This window comes from Lepisosteus platostomus, chromosome 1 (genome assembly GCF_059453375.1).
Source record: "Lepisosteus platostomus isolate fLepPlt1 chromosome 1, fLepPlt1.hap1, whole genome shotgun sequence".
Classification (NCBI taxonomy): Eukaryota; Metazoa; Chordata; class Actinopteri; order Semionotiformes; family Lepisosteidae; genus Lepisosteus; species Lepisosteus platostomus.
This window is the reverse complement of record NC_142611.1, coordinates 59,261,430-59,283,583: the sequence shown is the minus strand read 5'-3', so window position 1 is coordinate 59,283,583 and position 22,154 is coordinate 59,261,430. Positions and strand designations below refer to the sequence as shown.

The 22,154-nt window shown below is 35.8% G+C and overlaps 2 protein-coding genes across 2 annotated transcripts; both read left to right on the top strand.

Annotated features, from left to right (window-relative positions):
* The first annotated feature begins 6,968 nt into the window (after nucleotides 1-6,968).
* On the top strand, nucleotides 6,969-11,183 carry fgg (fibrinogen gamma chain). The gene is made up of 9 exons (XM_088633231.1): nucleotides 6,969-7,121; nucleotides 7,207-7,251; nucleotides 7,431-7,614; nucleotides 7,849-7,933; nucleotides 8,331-8,461; nucleotides 8,665-8,798; nucleotides 8,880-9,064; nucleotides 10,262-10,539; nucleotides 10,820-11,183. The coding sequence occupies exons 1-9, from the start codon at nucleotides 7,050-7,052 to the stop codon at nucleotides 11,005-11,007; spliced, it is 1,302 nt and encodes a 433-aa protein (XP_088489357.1). The 5' UTR covers nucleotides 6,969-7,049; the 3' UTR covers nucleotides 11,008-11,183.
* Nucleotides 11,184-15,529: 4,346 nt separating this feature from the next.
* Nucleotides 15,530-22,122, top strand: fga (fibrinogen alpha chain). The gene is made up of 6 exons (XM_088633227.1): nucleotides 15,530-15,687; nucleotides 17,258-17,377; nucleotides 18,214-18,397; nucleotides 18,795-18,940; nucleotides 19,544-20,690; nucleotides 21,329-22,122. The coding sequence occupies exons 1-6, from the start codon at nucleotides 15,634-15,636 to the stop codon at nucleotides 22,033-22,035; spliced, it is 2,358 nt and encodes a 785-aa protein (XP_088489353.1). The 5' UTR covers nucleotides 15,530-15,633; the 3' UTR covers nucleotides 22,036-22,122.
* The last annotated feature ends 32 nt before the right edge of the window (nucleotides 22,123-22,154 follow it).

The following is a 22,154-nucleotide window of genomic DNA, read 5'->3' as shown; positions in this document are numbered from 1 at the left end:
TTACTTTTCCAGCTGCACTGCTGTGTTAAGTGTCTGCTAGAAGAGTTGTGTTGATGACCTGCAAATGCATCTCTTTTCCCTTAAGTATAATCATTAGCATACTGTTAGGAGCCCAAGACTTGTTGATCTTGTTTCCAGTTACCTGTTACAGTTCTATTCTTCTTCTAGGCTGATATAATTTAATACAGATCCCCATCTTTCATCAGCCCGAGGCATGTTTTTGTTTTTCCCTTTGTAAATACCTCAGTGAAATATTTCTTAAATATATCACTCATTCCCCTTTCATTGTTTAAATATTTCCCATTTTATCACTGAGACATTTTAGTTTATCCTTTGCTCTGCTTTTGCTGTTGTAATACAATATCTAGCTTGATAACAAGTTTCTTACTTATATTTACATTTAAGAAGAATGTGAAGCTTACCCAGCAATTCAAAATGACTTGTGTTACCATCACTTTGAAAAAACATGTATTTGGCAAAAGTGAATTACTGGCAAATCAGTTATTACCGATTCACAGAAATATTTGATCTTACTCATTTTCTGCTAATTTTCGAGCAGTGTTCACAAACAGGCAGGCCAAAAGGATATCAAAAAGGCCATTGATCTCTTGAACAAGGTAAAACATACAATGGCACAGTACCATTTCTTTTAGGTACACTCTGAAACAGTCAAAACAAACTCTTAAGTAGCTAAATATTGTCATACAATTTCATTTTGGAATTTTTTCCAAGTTACTACAGTCTTTTGTAAATAACAAAAAATGTTCAATGTGTATTATGCAATAAATCAAGAAAAGGATTATTTTCTCCAGTGCATTTAAGGCAAATAATTAAGACATTCTTTATAGGATTGTCTTCAATTTTAAAATTGAAACATTACAGAAGTGACAAAGGTTATTGTTCCAGATGTGACTGTAAATATGTAGCAGAAATTATTGTAAAAACTTTAGTTGGGGGCTCCATTATAAGTAATCAAGAACAATCTACTGTATTGTTCTTCACTATACAAGTTGCTTCAAACGATCATAAGACATTATTAAAAGTTATAACATTATTATGAAACTAAAACCCCTATTTAATTCTATAATACATTATTAATATTATTACAATGTTAGAACACATTTTATCAGATATGCTCATAACTAGTTTCTATAAATGGATACAGACAAGCACATATTGCTTGTATTCTGTGTGCAAGATGTCTTATGGCTAACAACAGTAATAACAGTATAATAACAGTAAAAAAGTTATTTAATTATTTTAATAATAACTTAAATGTATAAATACTCTTTAGTATGTATGAGTATACAATTAAGTTAAAAAGTGTGCATTATTTTAAAGGTGACAAAATATGTATGTTCAGAGGTATAGAAATAATCTGCGTGCAATCTGCATGTGAGATGCCAAAATGAAATTAAATAAGTGTGTGATTCAGACGAGTACATGGAAGTATATGCAAGTTCATTATTAGCAGGTTAGTTCTGACAAGAGTCCAGAAGGTTACAGAAGACTATAACCTACTGATGTTGGACCATGACTTTACTTATAGAAGGTGAGTTGAAAAGTAAGTGTGTCTGGAAGGTCTGGCAATCAGCTAAAATAAAATAAATTTGCTTCTGTTTGCCGAAGATGCCACATGACCAAAACCCACGTTCATTAATAAATTACTCTTTTAAAAACATAACTAAAGTAACACAAAAAAGTCCATGGAAGCTTTTTGCATATAGAATCCAAATGTACAACCCATGCCAGTCTATACACATTTCTAACAGTATTAATACAGTAAGCATCTGTTATCAAGCATGGTATGACATTTGGAATTACATTCGTAATTCCTTCTGAAAGCAACTATTATTACAGATAACTTTGTAAACTGTTACTGGATTCTAGATTGGGTGATTAATTATTTAATTAATCAGGAAATCATTTGGAAGCTGATGAAAATGAAACAATTATCTTGAAACAACACAACCTCAATTTCCTGAACAAGCCCTTTATAAGGAACATAATGTAGTTGAGTGCTTTATTAGTCTATGAAAACTAGGACCGTGAAATCTATGTTAAATCCCATTTGAGTAGAATTTGTCCTGAAGTTTATAACATTAAATTAATAACTGTTTTAATTCAGTCCAATAAATTAGTAATACTTTAAAAATGATAATAATATCAGATCACATCTTGTAAGGTTAATTCAAACAATCCTGGAATAGAACAGCATTGAAAAAGTGCATTGTTCTGCCAACACAGATCTAAAACCTACTCAACTTCTGTAAGACAATTTTGTGAGAATAGTTGACAGCTGGTGCCCAAGAGACCAACTCTGTCCATCCAGTTTCTAACCACTTTATCCAATACAGGATCACTGAGGAGCTGGCAAGCAATGTGCGCAAAGCAGGTTACACCATTGATCGTATGCCATTCCATCACAGGGCACACACAGTGGGAGGAAGCTGAAGCACCTGGAGGAATCCACATGAACATGGGGAAAACATACAAACCCCATGGAGACAGCTCCCCAGGAATTGAGCCCAGGACCCCAGTTCCGCAACCATGTACTGAATAAACCAGTTAAGAACATGGATGGCTAGATGGATTATTATTAACCATCAACGTTACAAAATCCAAGTATTAAGGACACAGTTTCTTTAAACACAAGAGTATTAGGTTAAAGGAAATATGAAAGTCCAAGTCATCATTGTACAGTTTTCAAATAATAAGTTCATTAGATAGCAACTTTGAGGTATTCCCATACATTTTCTAAACTGCTGTAAGTGCTCTTGACTTGGCCTGATTGTAGTTATGGAGTTCAAAAGTTCAAGGGTTAATGCAGGTAAGTCACTTTGTTTCATCACACAGATCCAACACTTGTATTTACTGATCACTGCTTTGTGAGGTAAAAGCAATCTTTCAAGACTCCTTCTGCAGCTGCTGGTTATTGATTTTTTTTTACAAAATACATACAGTTCATCCCCCAAATCTTACAAAACATCCTCTTTGTTCTGGCTAAATCCCATATGAAAAAGGAAATACATATGTTAAAATTAAAACTATATAATTAAAAAATATATAAATTGCAATATCAAAAATGGTGTGAAAATAAATCGAAACTGAACACATAATGACATGTATCTTAATTTATATTCCAATGTATTTCTGACATACATTGGCTTTTCTATGTGTAATTTTATCATTATATGCCTGAAATGTATTTGTACAGTAAACTCAATACTAAGAGGATGCATCTTGTTTGAAAACTTCACTTTTTACACACATATTCTTACACTCCAGTGCAAAAGTTTCTTGTTTTCTCTCACTGTTTTTCCTACTTGATGAAGAAGCAGTTTCTAACTTTTCATATATTTTTTTACTATAACACAGTCAAAGGTGTTATAATAGCAGAAAACACATTGATAAACAAGATGTCACAGGTTAGTGTGTCTGCATATGTGGACACTAATGGAAGCATTACAGTTGCATTGTACGTCTGCAATGAATGTTTTCCACAGAGATGCAGATGTTGTCTTGTAGGATTCTGTCCCATTCCTTTCATAATTTAGGTAAAGGACATGCCTGTTCTCTGGTGTCTGAGCCCTAGATGCCACACATCAGTCTTTCACATCCCACAGAAGTTAGACTTGATCCCCATCGAACAAGTAGGACATCCACAGTATAGCTGTCCCACAGTATAACATCCCACAGGAAATGCACAGTTTACATGAGAATGTGTATTGTGTAGCTGGAAAGTTGTCTTGTCAGGATGAGCCCACAGAAAGGAAATCAGATAAATTCATAGGACTTGGTCAGAATAGCTCTGTGCGGTCAGGTTGTTATTAGTATTCTAATCAATCAGTTCTACCCTTATTTCTGCTGCCAAAGGAGGCACAAAAACAGAGCAGTCATATGAAAAGCCCCTTGTATTAGCTACTGGAATTCTCATGGTTGACCAAAGGGCTTACCACTACTTTACCCCTTATGAGAAGCATGCTCTCTGTTTCTCCAAGCAGAGAAACATGTCTTGATCAACTGTATATATTTCAGATTTTAAAAACATTTTTAATTAATATTCAAATACAGTATAAAATGTTTTAGAATAATGTGGACAAATGAAGACATTGCAGAAGCCATCATTTATATATAATTATGAATGATAAATATATGTAAATGGTTTCTCTTAATTATATTAAGATTATTAGATTTTTAATTTATTTATGCTGTTTATCAAATGTTTAATTACTGGTTCTTCAATATTGTGCACATAAACATTCCTATTCATACTGCACAGGTTCCATACACATGGAGATCATTAGGTCAACAGGTCCCATTCTAAATGCCTAAAAAACCTAAACAAGCACTACAAAATACTGTACACATCAGGGACAAAGTAGGAATGGGATCCAAGCTGACATAGTGCCCGGGTTCTTCTATTGTGTACTGACGTATTTGTGTGTCATTACAGAGTTAGATTTTATCTCAAGCAAAACTAATTCTGAATGATTTAGCATGGAATTTATTGCACATTCCTTGTGTAATGGGAAAGGAGTGAGAGAACAGCATGGCATAGTACAAAATGTTCACTTTTCTAGTCTCTGTTTATCAGTTCTTTATACTCCAACCTGCAAGACCTCTAAGTACAGTATGAGCTACTGTATATTCAGGTGTCCTAAACAACTACAATAAAGGTCTGTACATTTTACAGAATAGTTTCATACAACTACATACTGCATGTTGTATAGGTCTTAAAGGGTCTTTCCTGATTATTTTGAAATATCATGTTATTCACCTGTGTATTTTGAACATTTACTTGACCTTGACTGTGAATGAGTGAATGTTTGCCAACCTGACTTCTACCCACACACTCACCTGTGTGCCCTGAAAATTTCACAACTCTAAAAACATAATCCTGGGGCATGTAGCTGAAGAAAAGAAACGTGCTGAACCTGGTTAACCCTTTTGGTTAGTGACCAATTCGTTTGCTAATCCGCTTTATCCTTTATGCATCATTTAGGTGCCCATGATAAATGGGGGTAAAAGCAGGTTCAGAACTTGTGATTGCTAATTCTCACATGATATTTTATTGGATGTGACATCTGCCAATAGTTAAATAAACACACCAAAGTATTTTTTTGTTAATGGCCTTTTTTTAGAACATTTGCAATGGTAGGTTCAAAGAGGAATTCAACTACCACACAGTAGTACCAGTGAGAACTCCAGCAACTCAATTTTCAGGATAATAGAGAGGCATAAAAAGGACCTTTTTATGGTGATTACAGACTGGGAGACTAAACATACAAGAAACAGTGAAGAAAACCCCTACATACGGTAAAATGTCATAAAATGAGCTGTAATAAATGTCTATTACTGCTGAGTTTTTGGCCATTCTAAACTGTTCTTTGGGGAGGCTTCCAAAATCCTCTTCTGCACTGTTTAATGGGCTAAGTCAATATTTGATCACCAAGCATTAGTAATATCATTATATATAACTTTCATTCTTTCGTAAGAGTTTGCAGTTTTAATAGGAGTTGAGCATCGAACAGAATTTCATATACCATTGACGTGCGGCACTCACCTTGCTGACACACACTAGCCATTTAGCGACAGTGGTCACGCTATTAAATATACAATTTTAAATATTACAGTAGTATCTTATCTCAAAGCTGGTGCCACCTACAGCACAGTGTCTCTAGTCATTGGTTCACAATAACCTGGTCCACAGGGAATACTTCTGTAGTTCATGAACATTTTGTAGTGGGAACCTGTTTTCCTTAGTGGTCTCTTATCCCAGTATGGACCAGTCTTGCTTAGCTTCTGAGAACTGATGAGATCAGGCTGAGAGATGGTAATGCTAATTTATTATCTTGTAACATAACTATTCTGTCTCCAGGCCTTTCTGTATATAGTTTGGAAAAATAGAGACTTCCTCCTACTTATTATTTATCAATTGGTCCCTGTTTCATGCCACAATTCAGACCATATGGTTGTTTATTTTCACGCTTAGTTTTAATCAGGTGTTCCTGTTACCAGCTTGTGAGAATGCCACAATAGTCCAATACTATTTTTTCCTGATGTCTGATCTCTGGTCCATATGGGTCATCCTTCTTAAACATCAAAGATACAAGCATGCAACATGTGATTTACTGCACAAAGCTAGAGGGAGCTTGTTGGTTCTAGGCCTAATAATAACTACTGAGAATTGCAAGTAGTCCCCTGGAACTGTTTTCGTCACAGCTCTTTCCCTCATCAGTTACAGCAGGGACCTAAAAGTCATTCCTTAATCAATATGTAGTTCAGCCTGCAGCCTAAATCCACTGAATATTCATCCACTTGAGACACCTTGCTATTGGCTTGTATATGCATCCTAAGCAATTCCTGATGTACAGTAGTCCAAAACTGGGACTTAGCTCCCAGAAGCTCTCATTCTTTGTCCAATTGAATAGGTTCATAATTCTCACCACCACACAGCCTATGGGTGACACTCCTGGAACTGCTGCAGGAAGCAATGGAAGCAGTCAGGGGTGCTTGTGAGTGGTGAAAGCATCTCACTGCTGGCAAACTTTCTCTATGGTCCACTAACACTACCTCACTAGAGCTGCCACTGGATACACTAGGTTTTGAACCAATGGAAAAAAAAACATTTCTCAGAGCTTTTTACAGTAATCATGATACTGTTAGATCACACACACATGTGACAAGTCTCGTAATTTAAAGGTAGTTGGAAACTGATTGTGTGAACTAATTTATGTAGCTTTGTATATAATTACATATTTGGTTATGTTGGCTTTTGAAGGAGTATGGGAACTATGATTTTTTTTTAAAATAAATTGCTTACTATGTCTGAATAAGTACGTTTTCGTAAATCAGACTGACAAAATGTTCTTCAAACAGAGTGAGTAACTGGGATACAGTGACAGCTGTCAATACAACTGACCTCAGAGATTATGCACCTCCCATTATCTTGGGCTGCATGGAGAGTACAGATCAGATAAATTTCGTCTCCGTATTGAGACATTTCACTTTTCACAGAGAAGGCAACAAAGACTTTTAACTACAACATGGGGGTGTTGAAAGCGCAGACTTTCTTTCATATAACCGTTTTTGTCCTTATGGTTTCGTCAAGTTTGGCGGTAAGTCATATTCCATTTCAGAGAAAATCGATGTACTGTATGTAAAATTAAAACGTCTCTAAATCGTTATGCTTTATTTTCCTAGCAATATACATCAACAGCGGAAGTTTGCACCCCAAGTGATAACTTCGTAAGTTCGTTTTTTTTACTCAAGGGCCTATGTATCACTATTTGTAAACGTTTTATACGAAATGTTGACATTAAATGACATTTATTTTAATTATATTCTATGGCAACGTGATGCTGTTGCTGTTGTATTGGCGCAACTTTAATTCTTTGCTTATTTGAGGGTTTGTTCTGATTTTACAGGGGCGATATTGTCCCACAACATGTGGAATCGCAGATTACCTACAGCGATACAAACCCAGCGTTGATGAGGATCTTAAATACTTGGAGAATTTACTAACCCAGATATCAAATTTAACTAAAGGGGCACAGGAAACTGTAGTATACATGAGAGACTCCAGTACAGCTGCGCAAAAGTCTTCACCAGGTAAAGTGTATTTCAATGGATACATCGCTGAAAGATTATGATTAGAATGTATTATACATATAACGCTACTAACGCTAGTAAATGCTCTCCCAAAACAACATTGTAGACATTATAAGACTATAAGTACCATACTTCAGAATCGACTGACATCGCACAACTTAGTCAAACTTTATTGTATTAGGACAATCATACCCCATCTCTATTTTTATCAGACAATTGTTTTCTTAATTTCAGATAGTTACATAAAAAAATCAAGCAGCATGTTGGATGATATTCTGCGATTTGAGAAGAGTATTGTCTACCAGGAGGGACAGATATAGTGAGTAAATTGATTGGTTTTGTTTAAGACGCCTTGAAGTTAAAATCTCGTTTGGTTGTATTGAATGAAATAGTGCTAATTGAATGGAATAATAATGCTAATGAAAGCAAATAACTTAATATAACTTGCAAGGTGTGGATATTTGCTTGCAACTCTACAGATGGACAGAAGTATTCTCGCCAAGAATATTGTATTGCAGTATTTCACTAGAACATCTTAAATTCAATTTGCTAGAAAAAAAGCAGTAATCTAAGAAGAGATACAGTATAACTTCCTTGTAGCTGTCATTTAACAAATTACATTTATTGCATTTGATAGATTGGTGAAAGGCATTCTTTTAGTTGTATGGTGCCATTTCAGTTACGTATAAATAACTCTGTTACTTATTTTTTCCTAGTGAGCTCCAAAATATTATAGATTCAAATGACAAGAGAATGGTGCAAATCAAACAAATGGCTCTCCAGCTTGAGCAATCTTGTAAACAGCCCTGCAAAGATACTGTTGAGATTCAACCAACTACTGGAAAAGGTATTTTGACAAATGGCAGAATTTTGAATTTGTTCCTAAGTAAACAGAAAACATTTTTGTTGTCCTATATTATTTAAGATGATTTGGGAATATGTATTTTTTGAACAATGGTATATCATGATAACATTCTGTACTAAGCCAGTGGTCAATGTTGCTGCTACTCATTTCATTTATTTCTCTGCTGCATTATTATTTTCTATCAGATTGCCAAGACATTACCAACAAAGGTGCCAGGGTCAGCGGTCTGTACTTTATCAAACCAGTAAAAGCAAAAGAACAATTCTTGGTTTACTGTCAAATAGACAGATTTGGGAATGGTTGGACAGTCCTTCAAAGGGTAGGTAGAATTTAAATAACTGTTTATCAAAATTAATTTGCAATACATGCGGGAAAATACATATTTTTCTTTATTTTTTAGAGACGTGATGGCTCTGTGAATTTCTTCAGGAACTGGATTCAGTACAAAGAGGGATTTGGTTACTTGACTCCAGATGATACGTCTGAATTCTGGATTGGGAATGAAAAAATTCATCTGATTTCCACCCAGTCCAGTATTCCATATATTCTAAGGCTTGAGATGACAGACTGGAATGGCCAGACAAAGTACAGTATAAAAGAATATAATGAAAAGATTGAGAAATGTGGTTATTCTGCAAAGATTAAGGGGGTGATTCTTTTGATTTTCAGTTCTGGAGAAAAGTGGGATGGCAATTTTGCTGGGAATTATAGTAAACATTTAAATGCAAAGGAACAAGTAATAGGTTTATTCCATGCTGAAAAAAAGAAGAAAGAGAACACAACGTTTCGGCCGTGGAGCCTTCTTCAGGTGTCAACACCTGAAGAAGGCTCCACGGCCGAAACGTTGTGTTCTCTTTCTTCTTTTTTTCAGCATGGAATAAACCTATTACTTGTTCCTTTGCAGCCTATGCATGCTGACGCAGCTACCCACCCATTTTAATGCAAATCTACATACACATGTACAAAGTAGAAAAAAATAAAATATGTATTTTTTCACTTAAATATAACTCAAGAAAACAAAGGTGGTTTTAGGAGTAAGGAAAGGCAGGGCTATGTTTTCATATCAGGGCATGAAAAGCTGCCTAACCTGGTCATATTTGAGAAGTCTCCGCTGCATGGTTTTTATACAACAGAATTTCTTGACTACTGTATATCCATAAAGCGTGCTTAGTTGTCAGTTTTATTTATGAACTGAATAAAAAATATTTGAAGTACTTCAATACATCTTACTTGTAAATAGTTGTCTTAGCTATCTTAAATAATTAGTGAACATTTTGAAGTGCGGAGTTCTTGTGAGACATTGCACTTTGATCCATATTACATAACGGTTGCTTATTCTATCTTAAATCTGAGGTGACGCCAATTTGACCTTGCAGTGTGTTCTGGCTGTGCCTAGTTAAAAACAGTTTACTTTGCTGAACAGTTATATGCTGTACACTGCTTCGCAGGGAAGGTTTTAAAGCATCCATAGATACAGTAATTGCACTACACAAGTAATGGGATCTTTATTGGCATGTATTGTGGGCTAGCATACATTTTAAGAATATTTAAGTTTTTATGAATAGAAATCAAAACAGTATTGCCACATATCACAGATGTATGTTAGAATACCTTAAGTTATTTAAATGCATTTTGTTAGCTTTGCTTGTTGCTACAGTATGTTGCTTTAAGACTGTCCTACATACTTTCTACTTTTTTATCTTCTCCTTCCTTTGAATGTGGTGTTTCATTGCAGAATGCAGACTAACACACATTTTTGTCTTTTTATTGCTTTGACTCTAGACATGCAGACTACGCAATGTTCAAATTAGCCCCCGAGGCAGACAAGTATCGCCTGACCTATGCTTATTACTATGGAGGTGATGCCGGTGATGCCTTTGATGGTGTTGACTTTGGGGAAGACCCCAGTGACAAGTTCTACACTTCTCATAATGGGATGCAGTTCAGTACCTTTGACAATGACAATGACAAGTACCCTGGCAACTGTGCTCAACAGGATGGCTCAGGCTGGTGGATGAACCGGTGCCATGCTGCCCATCTCAATGGCAAATACTACACAGGTAAAGTTAATTGTCTGTAATTCATTAGCTGCCCTCTCTATGCGCTACATCAAAGCAATTCTGATTAGCACTGGATAGTCCATTAGGGCACAAATTATAATTGCATTAACAACTGGAAAGACAAGTAATCAGGTAATTTGTTTTTTCTAAGGGAAAAATACCACAGAATTCTATGGTGTCCTTAAATGAAAAGCACAGATTTCAGAAGATCGTGTTATTACTTAAATGGGTGTCTCTATTCATATCTGTAATATCAAATAATCTGGATTCTTGTTTCAAGGTGGAAGGTATACAAAGGAAGATGCTGGGGAACACGGTTTTGACAATGGCATAATCTGGACAACATGGCACGATCGCTGGTACTCCTTTAAAGAAACCACAATAAAGATAATTCCTATTAACCGCATGACTGCTGGCGGTGGACAGCAGCAGACTGGTGTGAAACACGGAGGACTGGGTGACATCTAAAGGACCAGTTACAATAGGCCCTGCTATTTCCCAGTGATTAACTGAACAACACCACATCTTCCTTTTCACTTCATTGTAGACCGGATTGCTTTTGTTAAACCATTTTAAAAACAGTTTAATTTGGTTTTGAATACCTGGACATCTGATAAATAAACCTGGCTTTTTTTAAGTTTAAACGTCTATCTTGTGATCATTGGAAGATATCTCTCTTTGATCTTACATGGAGCTCTGAAATGGAAAAACTGTAGTGGAAAAGTGGTGAATGTACGTGGCAATGATAATACAAGGGGCTGAGGAGATTTCACATGAACAAATTAGTCCATTTCATTGTTTGGTTGAAAATGTTTTTCAAATGACAAATTAAATATTCACTTCAAAAAGGAAGAGTAATATACTTTTTATGGAATTTAGGATCTATATATTCCGTTTTTACAATGCCACAAGGCAAACCTTACATGTATACATCTAAGCTTTGGTGGCTTTATAATGATTTCAATATTAGCTATTCGATTATTTATTTTTGTAAGCACACAAATAACACAAAATCTTTCTTTTTAAAATCATTCCAGTACCTACCAGAATAATAATTACAGTGACTATTGTGCACTGTATCAGTAGAAGGGTGGTTTGTTTCCCGTTAGAACAATAAAAGTATTTTTTCTTAACAGCTGAAACTCTCATACTTTCCACTCGACAATTCTTGGAAGCCTTATTTGATCCTATTGCAATGGCACAAAATGCATGATTACTAGTTTCCAGCAATATTGTTTTACTGAATCATTTTCCAGTCTACAAATGAGAGGAGGACATTCTGTCTATTTTGCTCATTTACAGTAGGTGTGATTTGGTGGCATAACCAAGTCTCATCATTCCTGGAAAAAACCTCTCCCAGTTTAGAAAGGGATTATTCACAGCAGAAAATCTAAACTATATGTCTTTGGTTGGTGGGAGGAAAGCAGAGCACCTGACAAAAATCAACATGAACGTGGGAAAAACAATAAAACAGAAAACCAACTTTGAACTCAGGGCCCAGTTAATTTGAGGCAACAACACTAAAAGCCTCTTGCCACCATGCTGCCTATTTCCATTGATGATTCATTCAATACATGTTGGAATAATGTGTACTGAAAATGAATGGAGCAGACACAATTAGACATAAAGGCATTAGTCACAGTACTAATTTACACTAAATCAGAAACAAGTAACACCAATGGATAATGCTCTTTAAAGGCCTCTAGTTCTTCACTCTGTGTCTGTCTGGTGGAAAGCTGGTTATGTTCATCTACTGTACAGTAGAAAAGTCACCTCACAATTCACCACCATGATACCTGTACAGTACATACATTCATTTTGTATTAATTTACTTTTTAACAATCCGATGCCTTAATCATTTAGACTGTAAAACTGATATTAAAACATTATTATAAAATTATTAAGCTTTTCAATATCATCACACAAAATACATGCATATCCTTTTTTAAATAAAGATATATCTGATATATCTGATGCTTTTGTGCACTTTCAATTTGAAAAGTATAGGTTTACAACAATTTATCATAGCCTGTGTTTGAAAAAATAATCACTTAGCTTACAGAAAGAAAATGTGAATCTGCATTTCCTGCCATTTCATATTTTTAAATATCTATTTGCAAGGTATTATAACAACTAAGGTATTATGACTGACTACCTCTATGTAGCATTTAAACAATTCATTGTATTAAGAGAATGTACAGTAGCTTGAACTTTTTGTCTTTTCTATTTTACACCTTCCCAATTTGGATAAATCAATTACTTTCATAAGTAACATGTCATGTAATCAAAACTCTGTAATAGTATTTAATGTGCTGAGGACTAGGCTGTGCTTCACAGGAGAGTTTGGAAAAAGAGTGCACCTCTCATTGATGTCACTGCAGACGAGCAGACTCCCATCTCGTCTGCATACTGTAGCGGCCGCTGTGTGGACTGCCTTGAAACTCAACCCCCCCCCAGCTTTGGTGGTTCTCTCCTAATTATGTAATACTATAGCATAACCTAAGTTAGGTGAGTTCGTTTTTAACTAACAAAGCATGAACTATAGATCTTAAACTGAGGTCAAAGATAAACATCCTATGACAGGCTAGGGCTATCAGGGTAAGGTCTGGAAACTATTTGAAGAGCTCTTCATCTCTATATCCCTTTCCCTATTTCTTCATTATACCCTCAGGTATGCTGCCATCATTAATAAATATTTTGATTTTCCTTCATCATCATCATCATCGTTATCATCACTTTCATTATCCACTTATCCACTTCAGACTTGCAGTGGCTCAGAGACTATCATGGAAACATTAGGTGCAAGGCTGGACACACCCTAGACAGGACACCAGTCATCGCAGGGCATACAAAGACACCAACACACACACTCACACAAGGGCAACTTTTACAGAAAGAGATTAATTAACCAGCTTGTCTTTGGGCAGCACGAGGAAACCAGAATACCCTTAGAAAACTCACACGGACATGGGGAGAACATAATAACACAGAGATAGCACCCGAGAAACTGAACACAGATAGAGTTCCAAAGCTGCAAGACACCAATGCCAACCACTGTGCCACTGTGCTGGCCATTTGTTTTTCATATCTAGTATTTTAATTTGGATCAATAAACAATCAACAAACAGAAACATTTATACAATTTATTCTTCCATAATTTTAATCTCTTATCTTTTCTACTCTGTTTTGGTACTGGATCAAAACAACTTCAGAATACAGTAGATCAGCTCCAACAGAAATGCCGGTACCCTGGCATTTTTTGGTATTTTGATTTCTACAGTTACAGTGGGTCTCTCTACTCACAGTTCATCTGATCTTCCTTAAGATCACTGACATACTGTACAGTACTTGTACAGCATATACTGTACTAACATGATTATGTATTTATTGTAAATTGTAAGAAGATGAAACAACAAACTTCAGTCATCTTTTAATTTCTTACACTTTAAAATTCTTTAAAATTGTACCCCTCTCATTTATATAAAATATTTCTCTTCCAAAGTATTTTACATTACAGGAGGGTAGCGACTTCATCCACCACTAAAGAGCATCACCCACACTGTGATCTACAGAAGCCTACACTTACTAAACAGTAGATGAAGTGGGGGAGTAAGAAGCTGCTTCACCATTTGATATTCAGGAAGGCAGATTGCATAAGACCAGAGAAGAATTTAGCCACGACCCTGGGGTTACCATAGTACCATGGAGTATTTAGCGACATAATCCATTAACATCTTATCTGAAGGACAAAAATCTCCTACAGCATAGTGTCTCTGCTCACCATACTGGAGTATTGGTTTGTAGATTCTGGCCCAGAAGGAATGGCACCACCTATTTTTCCACCAACACCACTTGTGGCAACAAAACAACCTCGTGTCCTCAGAGCAGTGGTTCTGTCACTTTCTTAAACACAAGAAAGATCAGTTCAGTTTTCTGAAGCAAAAGGTTAACAAAAAAAACAATCTTCAGTCTATCGCTTGGAGCAAGTCCCGCCTGTCTAGTATTCACTGTTCAGATCAAGAGATTTCAGTTAGAGAACATTTTGGTCCAGAGCCTCAGTGATCCTTGGGAGTGTAGAAAATAAACAAATGTAGTTTAAACCCTTGTAATTAACACAAAATATTAATGTGCCACTTCTTCTTTCTTGAAAACACTAGCCAAACAAACTTTAATAGGCTTTAATAGGACTCTACTATATTACCTCTTAATCATGTCCCTGCCTCAACATCCTATAGTTTGATTAAAGACAGGTGTCTACAGGATATATACTGTAGATAGGGACTGTGTTCCCTATATGTAAAACCCTTGTGTGGATCCTAGATGAGTGCCCACTACAATCAATTGTCAAAGAAAATCTCCAAGAAAATGTCTAGATTAATGTGTAAAAACTAATACATTATGATTTAGGATATACTGTAGTGTCTTTCACTTTCTTATCATCAGATTTGGCTTTAACTAACAGAACTGAAAAAAGAGCAGACATTCTTATGTATAAAGCCGAAGTTCAAAATATTTAACAAAAAACTTGATTGTCAGCAAATACATTATTTAACTTCTCGTAAGTGATCAATAACCAATGATTCATTCTTATTTAACACACAGCAAACAACCTTAAGTACGGTACAGCAGTATTTGTAAACTGTTGACAGACATTTGTCATGTCCCATTGACCAAGGAGTTGTTCAGTATTCAGATATGAGACATAATGTTTCCAGACATTAGAACTCATTAGTATCTGAAATGAAAGGGTGATGTCCTGTGTGGGTGTTCAGGTATCTCTCTGTGTGCTTTTGGAGGCATTGAACGTACATGCGCATCCAAGTACAAAGGTCTCAAACATTGCAGCAGCCCACTATCCAACTTTTTAAAAAATCTTAAAATCAATAGCTGAGTCCTGTGTCAGAAAGAACATCAGGGCAGCCAAAACAAATCACCTCAAATTGTGCAAGAAATTTTTCTTTAATCATTTACTTGTTAGCTTGGTAAACAGTGGTAAATTGTCAGCAAACTTTGATTTGTCATCAAGGGTTCAAATTGGATACATATTCAAGCAGATCTGACATTTCAGCTCGCTTTTCGACACCACCAACAACAATGGGGCAGTTATACCACTTATGCTGGTTACTTATAGTCTTCTCTACAGCAAAGGTGAGTGCTTTTTAAAAATGTACTGTATGCTCTGACTTGATATTGTTGGTTTTATTCAACGATCACAGGTAACTTTATTATTAAGTGATATAAAGGTATTTTCCTATGCATTTAAGACATTGTTAGGTCACACTTTATAACACAGATTTAGAAAGCAAATAGTAAATACTTTTTTAAAGTGCTAATATTTCTGTGTAAGAAATTATAACGAAAAGCTTAACAAGTGAGTTAATTTAAAAAGTAGAGCTTTTATACTTTAGCTTATACTTTGAACTTATTTCAATATACTTTCATCACCTGTTCTGCCCTAATCTACCCTCTGGAGATTGGTGGATATTATGAAAAGTGAGCTCTTGTGTGTATGAAACCTTTAGTAATCTGTTCTCACAAACTGTGTATTTAATTAAGAACTATAAACCAACTTTTCCGTTTTCTTTTTTGAGTATGTTAAAGCATTTACTGCTTGCTTTTCATAACGTGTTTCAGAGTATTTTCTTCCCTTTGTTTTTTATTCACATTGGATTTGAAGGATTTAGGAGAAGTCTTGGTAGAATTCTTGATTTCTTAAATATATGAGTTACCTTTCCATGTTTCTGGTACATATGGATGCCAAATTTGTTCCAAGTACTTTTGAATTTATTCATTTACGTGTATCTTATGCTGATTTGTTGCTCAAACACATTTATTGAAATAATGCGTACAATCAGAATTAATAAGAGACATGCCTCTCCTCCAACTGGGGACGAATCTCTGACAGGGGACTGTGGTGCCAGTAAAAATATGTGTGGCTTGATAGGGGGCGGGTCAGAAGAATCAGTCCTCATTCTCTCCTGTATGCAATGGCGAGGTGTATAGGTGCACAATTATTCCAAGTTGGGTAGATATAACAAGAATTGTGATTCTAAATTACACACTGTATTAGAAAACGCAAATTAGAAAACGGTAAATTCATTTTGACTAGTTTCCGCAGTTCCTGGATAGTTTACTTGTATTAACAGTTTGTGCTATTCACTATTCAGTTGGATCATTGTGTTCCATGTGGATTGTTCAGTTGTTCAATCAAGAGGATTTTTTCGTTTTCACTCAGGATCTACCATATACGGTATATCAGGATCATAAGAATGTTTTCATTCACATTGAATTACTTAGTACTGAAAAAAATGTAAAGCTCTTGTAATGTACTTAAAATATGGGAACATGTACTGAAAAGGTATGATGATATTGTTTTCCAGATTTATGTACATTTTGTGCATTAAACATAGGAAACATCCAGTACTGTAAGTTACTTGACACACAGACTGGTAAAAAGTGACAAATAATTGTTTTGCATGTGAACTCGTGTTATGCACCAGGCACAGAACTCTTTTGCCAGATGTTTTGCGCAATGCACAGATGCACCACACACAAATATGATGTGCCATGGAAGTATTACCATTATATTGTTAAATAACATTTTAAATTTATAGAGACACACCCTTTCACACAATACTAGCAATCCATGCTAACAGGTGCATTTTGGAAAATGCCATAATATATGAGTCATAAGGTTTAATTCTTTAATGATTTTCAGCCAGAATCCACGTTTCATGAAACTGGCGCCAGTGGAAGAGGACCCAGACCAGTAGAACATGGCAGCAAAGCTGCATGTGCTTCTCAAAAAGAGTGGCCAATCTGCTTGGATGAAGACTGGGTAAGGTTTTTTGTACAAAGTCTTAAGTTCCTGCTTTACCTTGCCAAGAAAATGCTGGTTCATCAAACAACCTTTAAATGATACTATCAGAGAAGGTCCAAATGGCATATGCTACTCAATGATTTAAATGTCTTTGAATTGGTGTTTTGCGATATAATAATCTACCTATTTTCAATAGCAGTTTAGTATAATACAGGTCTGCAATGAAAAATAACCTAATCCAGCAGGCAATGGAAAAAAAAAAACAGAAAACAACCTGGAAGCAATGCCAGTCCATCACAGGGATCACAGGGCAATGAATGGAGTCCACTGATTACCCATTTCAATCACCCATTGAATACCTATGTGGGAATTGAGCAGAACATGTAATTTTGAAACACAGTGTACTCCAGGCCTGATTATGAAGACAGGATGCAAGAGCTGTGAGACAATGCCAATTTTGTATATGAAATTTTGTCAAACAGGTATATTATGAAAGATTTTCAACAGAATACACAAGTCTTGAACTTCCAAAGTAAGACAGCTGAGGTCTTTCTGTTAACATTCTTCATCCTCAGACATGAGCTCTTGGTGTAAAAAGCACGAGAAGATGAGGGTGAGAACTCTCATCAAGGATTCCTCATTATTCTGAACAAATCCATATCAAATCAATGTAATAGTCACATCAGGTCTTTTATTTTGTTTTATTGGTTGTATCTGAGTGATACAATAGAAATAATCTCAGATAGGTTCTGTACCTATTTTGCCTGTTGTGCCTGGTTATAGTCAATACATGGCTGTACATCATGGTAGCATATGTCAAATAATGAAACAATATTTTTTATTCAAATTGGTAGGGTCCCAAATGCCCTTCTGGCTGCAGAATACAAGGGCTTCTAACCAAGGCTGATAAGGACCTTGCTGATAAAATCGACAAAATCCGCAAGTTTTTAGATGAAAACCGAAACAAATACCGATCTGCTGACCAGATCACCAAGACCACCTATGACGTTTTGAGGGAGAAACTGGTGCTCGACACAGGTAAACGAGATTACAAAATTTTTCTTTAGGAAAAAAAAACAGAACAGAAATTACTAATGCTCTCTTTTAATGATTTGGAAGTTACCTTCAAACATATTTTAGCTCTTTACTTAATTTACTGCATGTACAATCATATGCTTCTCTTTTTCAAATCTTTAAGAGAAGACCACATTAATTTCCATTTTCTAATTTTTTTAATTTTTAAATGTGTTCTTAAATGCATTTTAATCTAGGAAAAAAATATGATCTCTCTGAATGTACCTTTCCCCAGATGGCATAAATTGGTCTCATCTACTGTACAATCTACTCTGATGTCTGAAAGACATGTTTCATATCAGTACTCTTCAGAATATTAGTTCACCATCATTAAAAAAGTAATTTATCATTATCTTTGCAGGAGCTGATAACAGGTTCCAGAACTTAGCAGACCAGCTTCGTCAAAGGATTATTGACATGAAGTTGAAAATTGACCAGCAAAACAGGCTGCTCATTGCACTTAAAAGTAGGGTCAGAGATCAAGTTAATGAAATGCAGCGAATTGAGGTAAATACAAATTGTGTTATTATTAAAGTATCTTGTTTTATAAGTTAGATCCTTAGCTAAACAAAATATTGGGATTAGTTTCCATTTCTTAATTTCTAAAATGTATAGAATTCGTTCTGAGGTAATCTTGGTAACTGTACTCTGAGGTATATGCTATCTTTCCCCCAGATTCTTTAAATCATATCCAGTATCCAAAGTATTAATATCATATCAGGAAAATTTACTATATGAATTAATTGGTGATTATTGCACTTATTGCAAGTCCCACCTGTCTTTGTCAAGGACAATTTAAAATGTATAAAGCATTAACGTTTTAATTTCATTAAACCTGAAATAAGCATTACTCTAATGATTCCCATATCTGAAATAAGGAGATACAATATGACATCATTAAATATTCAATGTTGAGCCCATCAGTATAATATAATAGTCAAAATCAGTCATTTGAAGGGGTATTTCCAGATTTTGCTGCTGTTATTAAACAAACTTAAACTATGATTTGCCTTTACTGAATTACAAGGTTTAAGGCATTCAAAATATGTTTTGTTGTTTTTGTTAGGCATTTTTTGTTCTTATTTTTATCTACTGTCTCTTTTTTACCAGGTCGACATTGACATCAAAATCCGGTCCTGTAAAGGATCTTGTGCAAGTGCCCATGAGTACACAGTTGACAGAGACAGCTACGTTACCCTGGACAAGCAACTATCTCAATTAGACAGCGTTACCATGCAAAGCGTTGAAACTGTGAGCTCTTTGAGAGTAATGAAGAGCAGACCCTTAAAGGAGGCCTCAACTGTCTCCAGTATCTATAAATCTCGTGTTGCAAATGGAAGTGAACAGGAGTTAACCCACTTCAAAGATATAGAGCAAGTGCGACTATCCTTAGAAGTTGACGACACCAGGTCCAAAGGGTCCCCAGCTGTTACTGTGACTTCAGGTAGAGATAAGCAAGTTTCTGGCAGTAAAGTTGAATTCAAGGATCCAAAAACAGACTCAGTTGTTACAACACACACTAAGGTTCTGCAATGTACCAAAACCATTAGAAAGAAAACAGTGATTACAAAGGACGGCCCCGTAGAAACTGTTGAAGTAGTAGGAGGCAGTCCAGAATGTGAAAATTTAGGTTTGGGAGTTGATGATGCTGCTCTGCTCAGTGCTGCCAGAGAAACAAAAGATATTGGCGGTGGTTACACAGTAAAAGTCACTGGTAACTCTGGAGGAGTAGATAGATTGTCTGAATTTTTCCCTGACATTGACTCATTGTTTCGTAGAGAGCATAGCACAACCACCACCACTAAAGAGTTTGGGGGAAGTGGTTCTTCCATAACTACCACCACAACAAGACACACTGATCAGCCCAAAGTTATCAAAACAGTTGTACATACTGAACGAGGTGATGGTGATTTTGTAAACCTGGGGGACACAGATGACTTTCATACATTTGAAAAGGAGGTTATTTTGCCTGGTGGAAGTATACATGATGGGTTTGGAGGTTTCGAAGGGGGTGGCTCCTCTTCATACTCCAAGACTTCTGTGGTAAGTGGAGGATCAAACTGTTGTGATGGAGATCATTCATCGAGCTCTGTGACTGGCACCAAGACTGGCACCAAGACTGTTAAAACTTCAATGTATATGGGGGATGACTTGGGTGCCTTTCAGTTTGATGATGAAGAAGAAGACTTGCCTGATTTCCGAGCTCGCAGCTTGAAGAAAGAACCCGTGAAACGCCAGAAAGACTACATTGGAAGAGGTAAACACAAATCAGTAATGAAGATGTTATCTTTATCTGGCAAAACATAACTTGTTTTAATTAGATTGTAATTACTTAGAAACCAAAGCTAATTTCCAGTTTCCTGGCAAAAAATAACTTTAGGAACTGAATTTATTCATGATTTTTTACCTTTTTAAAAAAAACAAACAACAATGCCCAATTCAGACTTAAACTGAATCTCATAGAAAGTACTTATTCACAACTATTTAAATGTATTATATAATATTGATACAGGAATCATAGCACTTGAGATATATCTTAAGTCAGTTATTTTAATATGACCTAATACTAACTGAAATATTTATTTAATAGGTTTTGATAAAAGTATTACTACTCACATCTGTCAGTTGGAGTGATTGGTGTTAAAGGAATCCTACATAAATAATAAAATGCTACTCCTTTAATATGTCACATTAGATTAATGGAGAGTTCTTGTAAGTGTGGCAGCCTTTATACTTTTGTGATATCACTAAAGATTGATCTCATTTTGTGGGACATACTGTATGTTTTGTAAGGTCTTAGGTCCAAATCCTGTCAACAAAATGTGTTTCTGATTAATTCTGGAACTACTAACACAGTTAGAACAAATTTAATTCACATCTCTTATCACTTTTCAGATTGTGCAGACATCAGCCAGAACCATGGGTCTGGCACAAAAAGCGGCCTGTTCAAAATTAAACCGGAAGGCACAGAGGATGTAGTGGAGGTCTACTGTGACCAGGAAACACTATTGGGCGGTTGGGTCCTAGTTCAACAGAGGATGGATGGATCTGTCGACTTCAACAGAACCTGGGAGGAGTACAAGCATGGATTTGGCAGCGTGAACAAGCAAGGCCAAGGAGAGCTTTGGCTGGGAAATAAATACCTGAACCTTCTTACCCAGAAAGAGAGTATTCTCAGGGTCGAGCTGGAGGACTGGGAGGGCAATGAAGTCTATGCTGAGTATTCTGTTAGCATTGGTTCTGAGTCTGAAGGTTACATTCTGAAAGTCTCCCATTATGATGGTGATGCTGGAGATGCTCTTATAAAGGGAGAGACTAAGCTGAGTACATTTTTATCCCATAACAACATGAAGTTTAGCACATATGACAAAGATAGTGACAAGTGGGAAGAGAACTGTGCAGAGATGTATGGTGGAGGCTGGTGGTACAACAACTGTCAGTCAGCCAACCTAAATGGCATGTATTACAGTGGGGGACTGTACGATCCAGGTAGCAAAATTCCATATGAGATTGAAAATGGTGTAGTCTGGCTACCATTCAAGCCAGCAAATTACTCACTTAAAGTTGTCCGAATTAAAATAAGACCTGCAGAAACCCAGTAACCAAATATTGAATGGATTTCAAATGAAGGCCAGACACTGTACTTCCTTTTTGTTTATGCGAGCAGCATTTTAATAAACATCTGTGTACAGTATGTCATCTCTTGTATTTCATTTTCTTC

Excerpts from the sequence above, each read along its gene's own strand:
- fgg (XM_088633231.1), top strand. The coding sequence starts at position 7,050 with ATGGGGGTGTTGAAAGCGCAGACTTTCTTTCATATAACCGTTTTTGTC. Across the intron at positions 8,799-8,879 it reads GTTGGACAGTCCTTCAAAGG|AGACGTGATGGCTCTGTGAA; the intron begins GTAGGTAGAATT and ends TTTATTTTTTAG. Across the intron at positions 9,065-10,261 it reads GACTGGAATGGCCAGACAAA|ACATGCAGACTACGCAATGT; the intron begins GTACAGTATAAA and ends CTTTGACTCTAG.
- fga (XM_088633227.1), top strand. The coding sequence starts at position 15,634 with ATGGGGCAGTTATACCACTTATGCTGGTTACTTATAGTCTTCTCTACA. Across the intron at positions 15,688-17,257 it reads TAGTCTTCTCTACAGCAAAG|CCAGAATCCACGTTTCATGA; the intron begins GTGAGTGCTTTT and ends AATGATTTTCAG. Across the intron at positions 18,941-19,543 it reads ATGAAATGCAGCGAATTGAG|GTCGACATTGACATCAAAAT; the intron begins GTAAATACAAAT and ends CTTTTTTACCAG.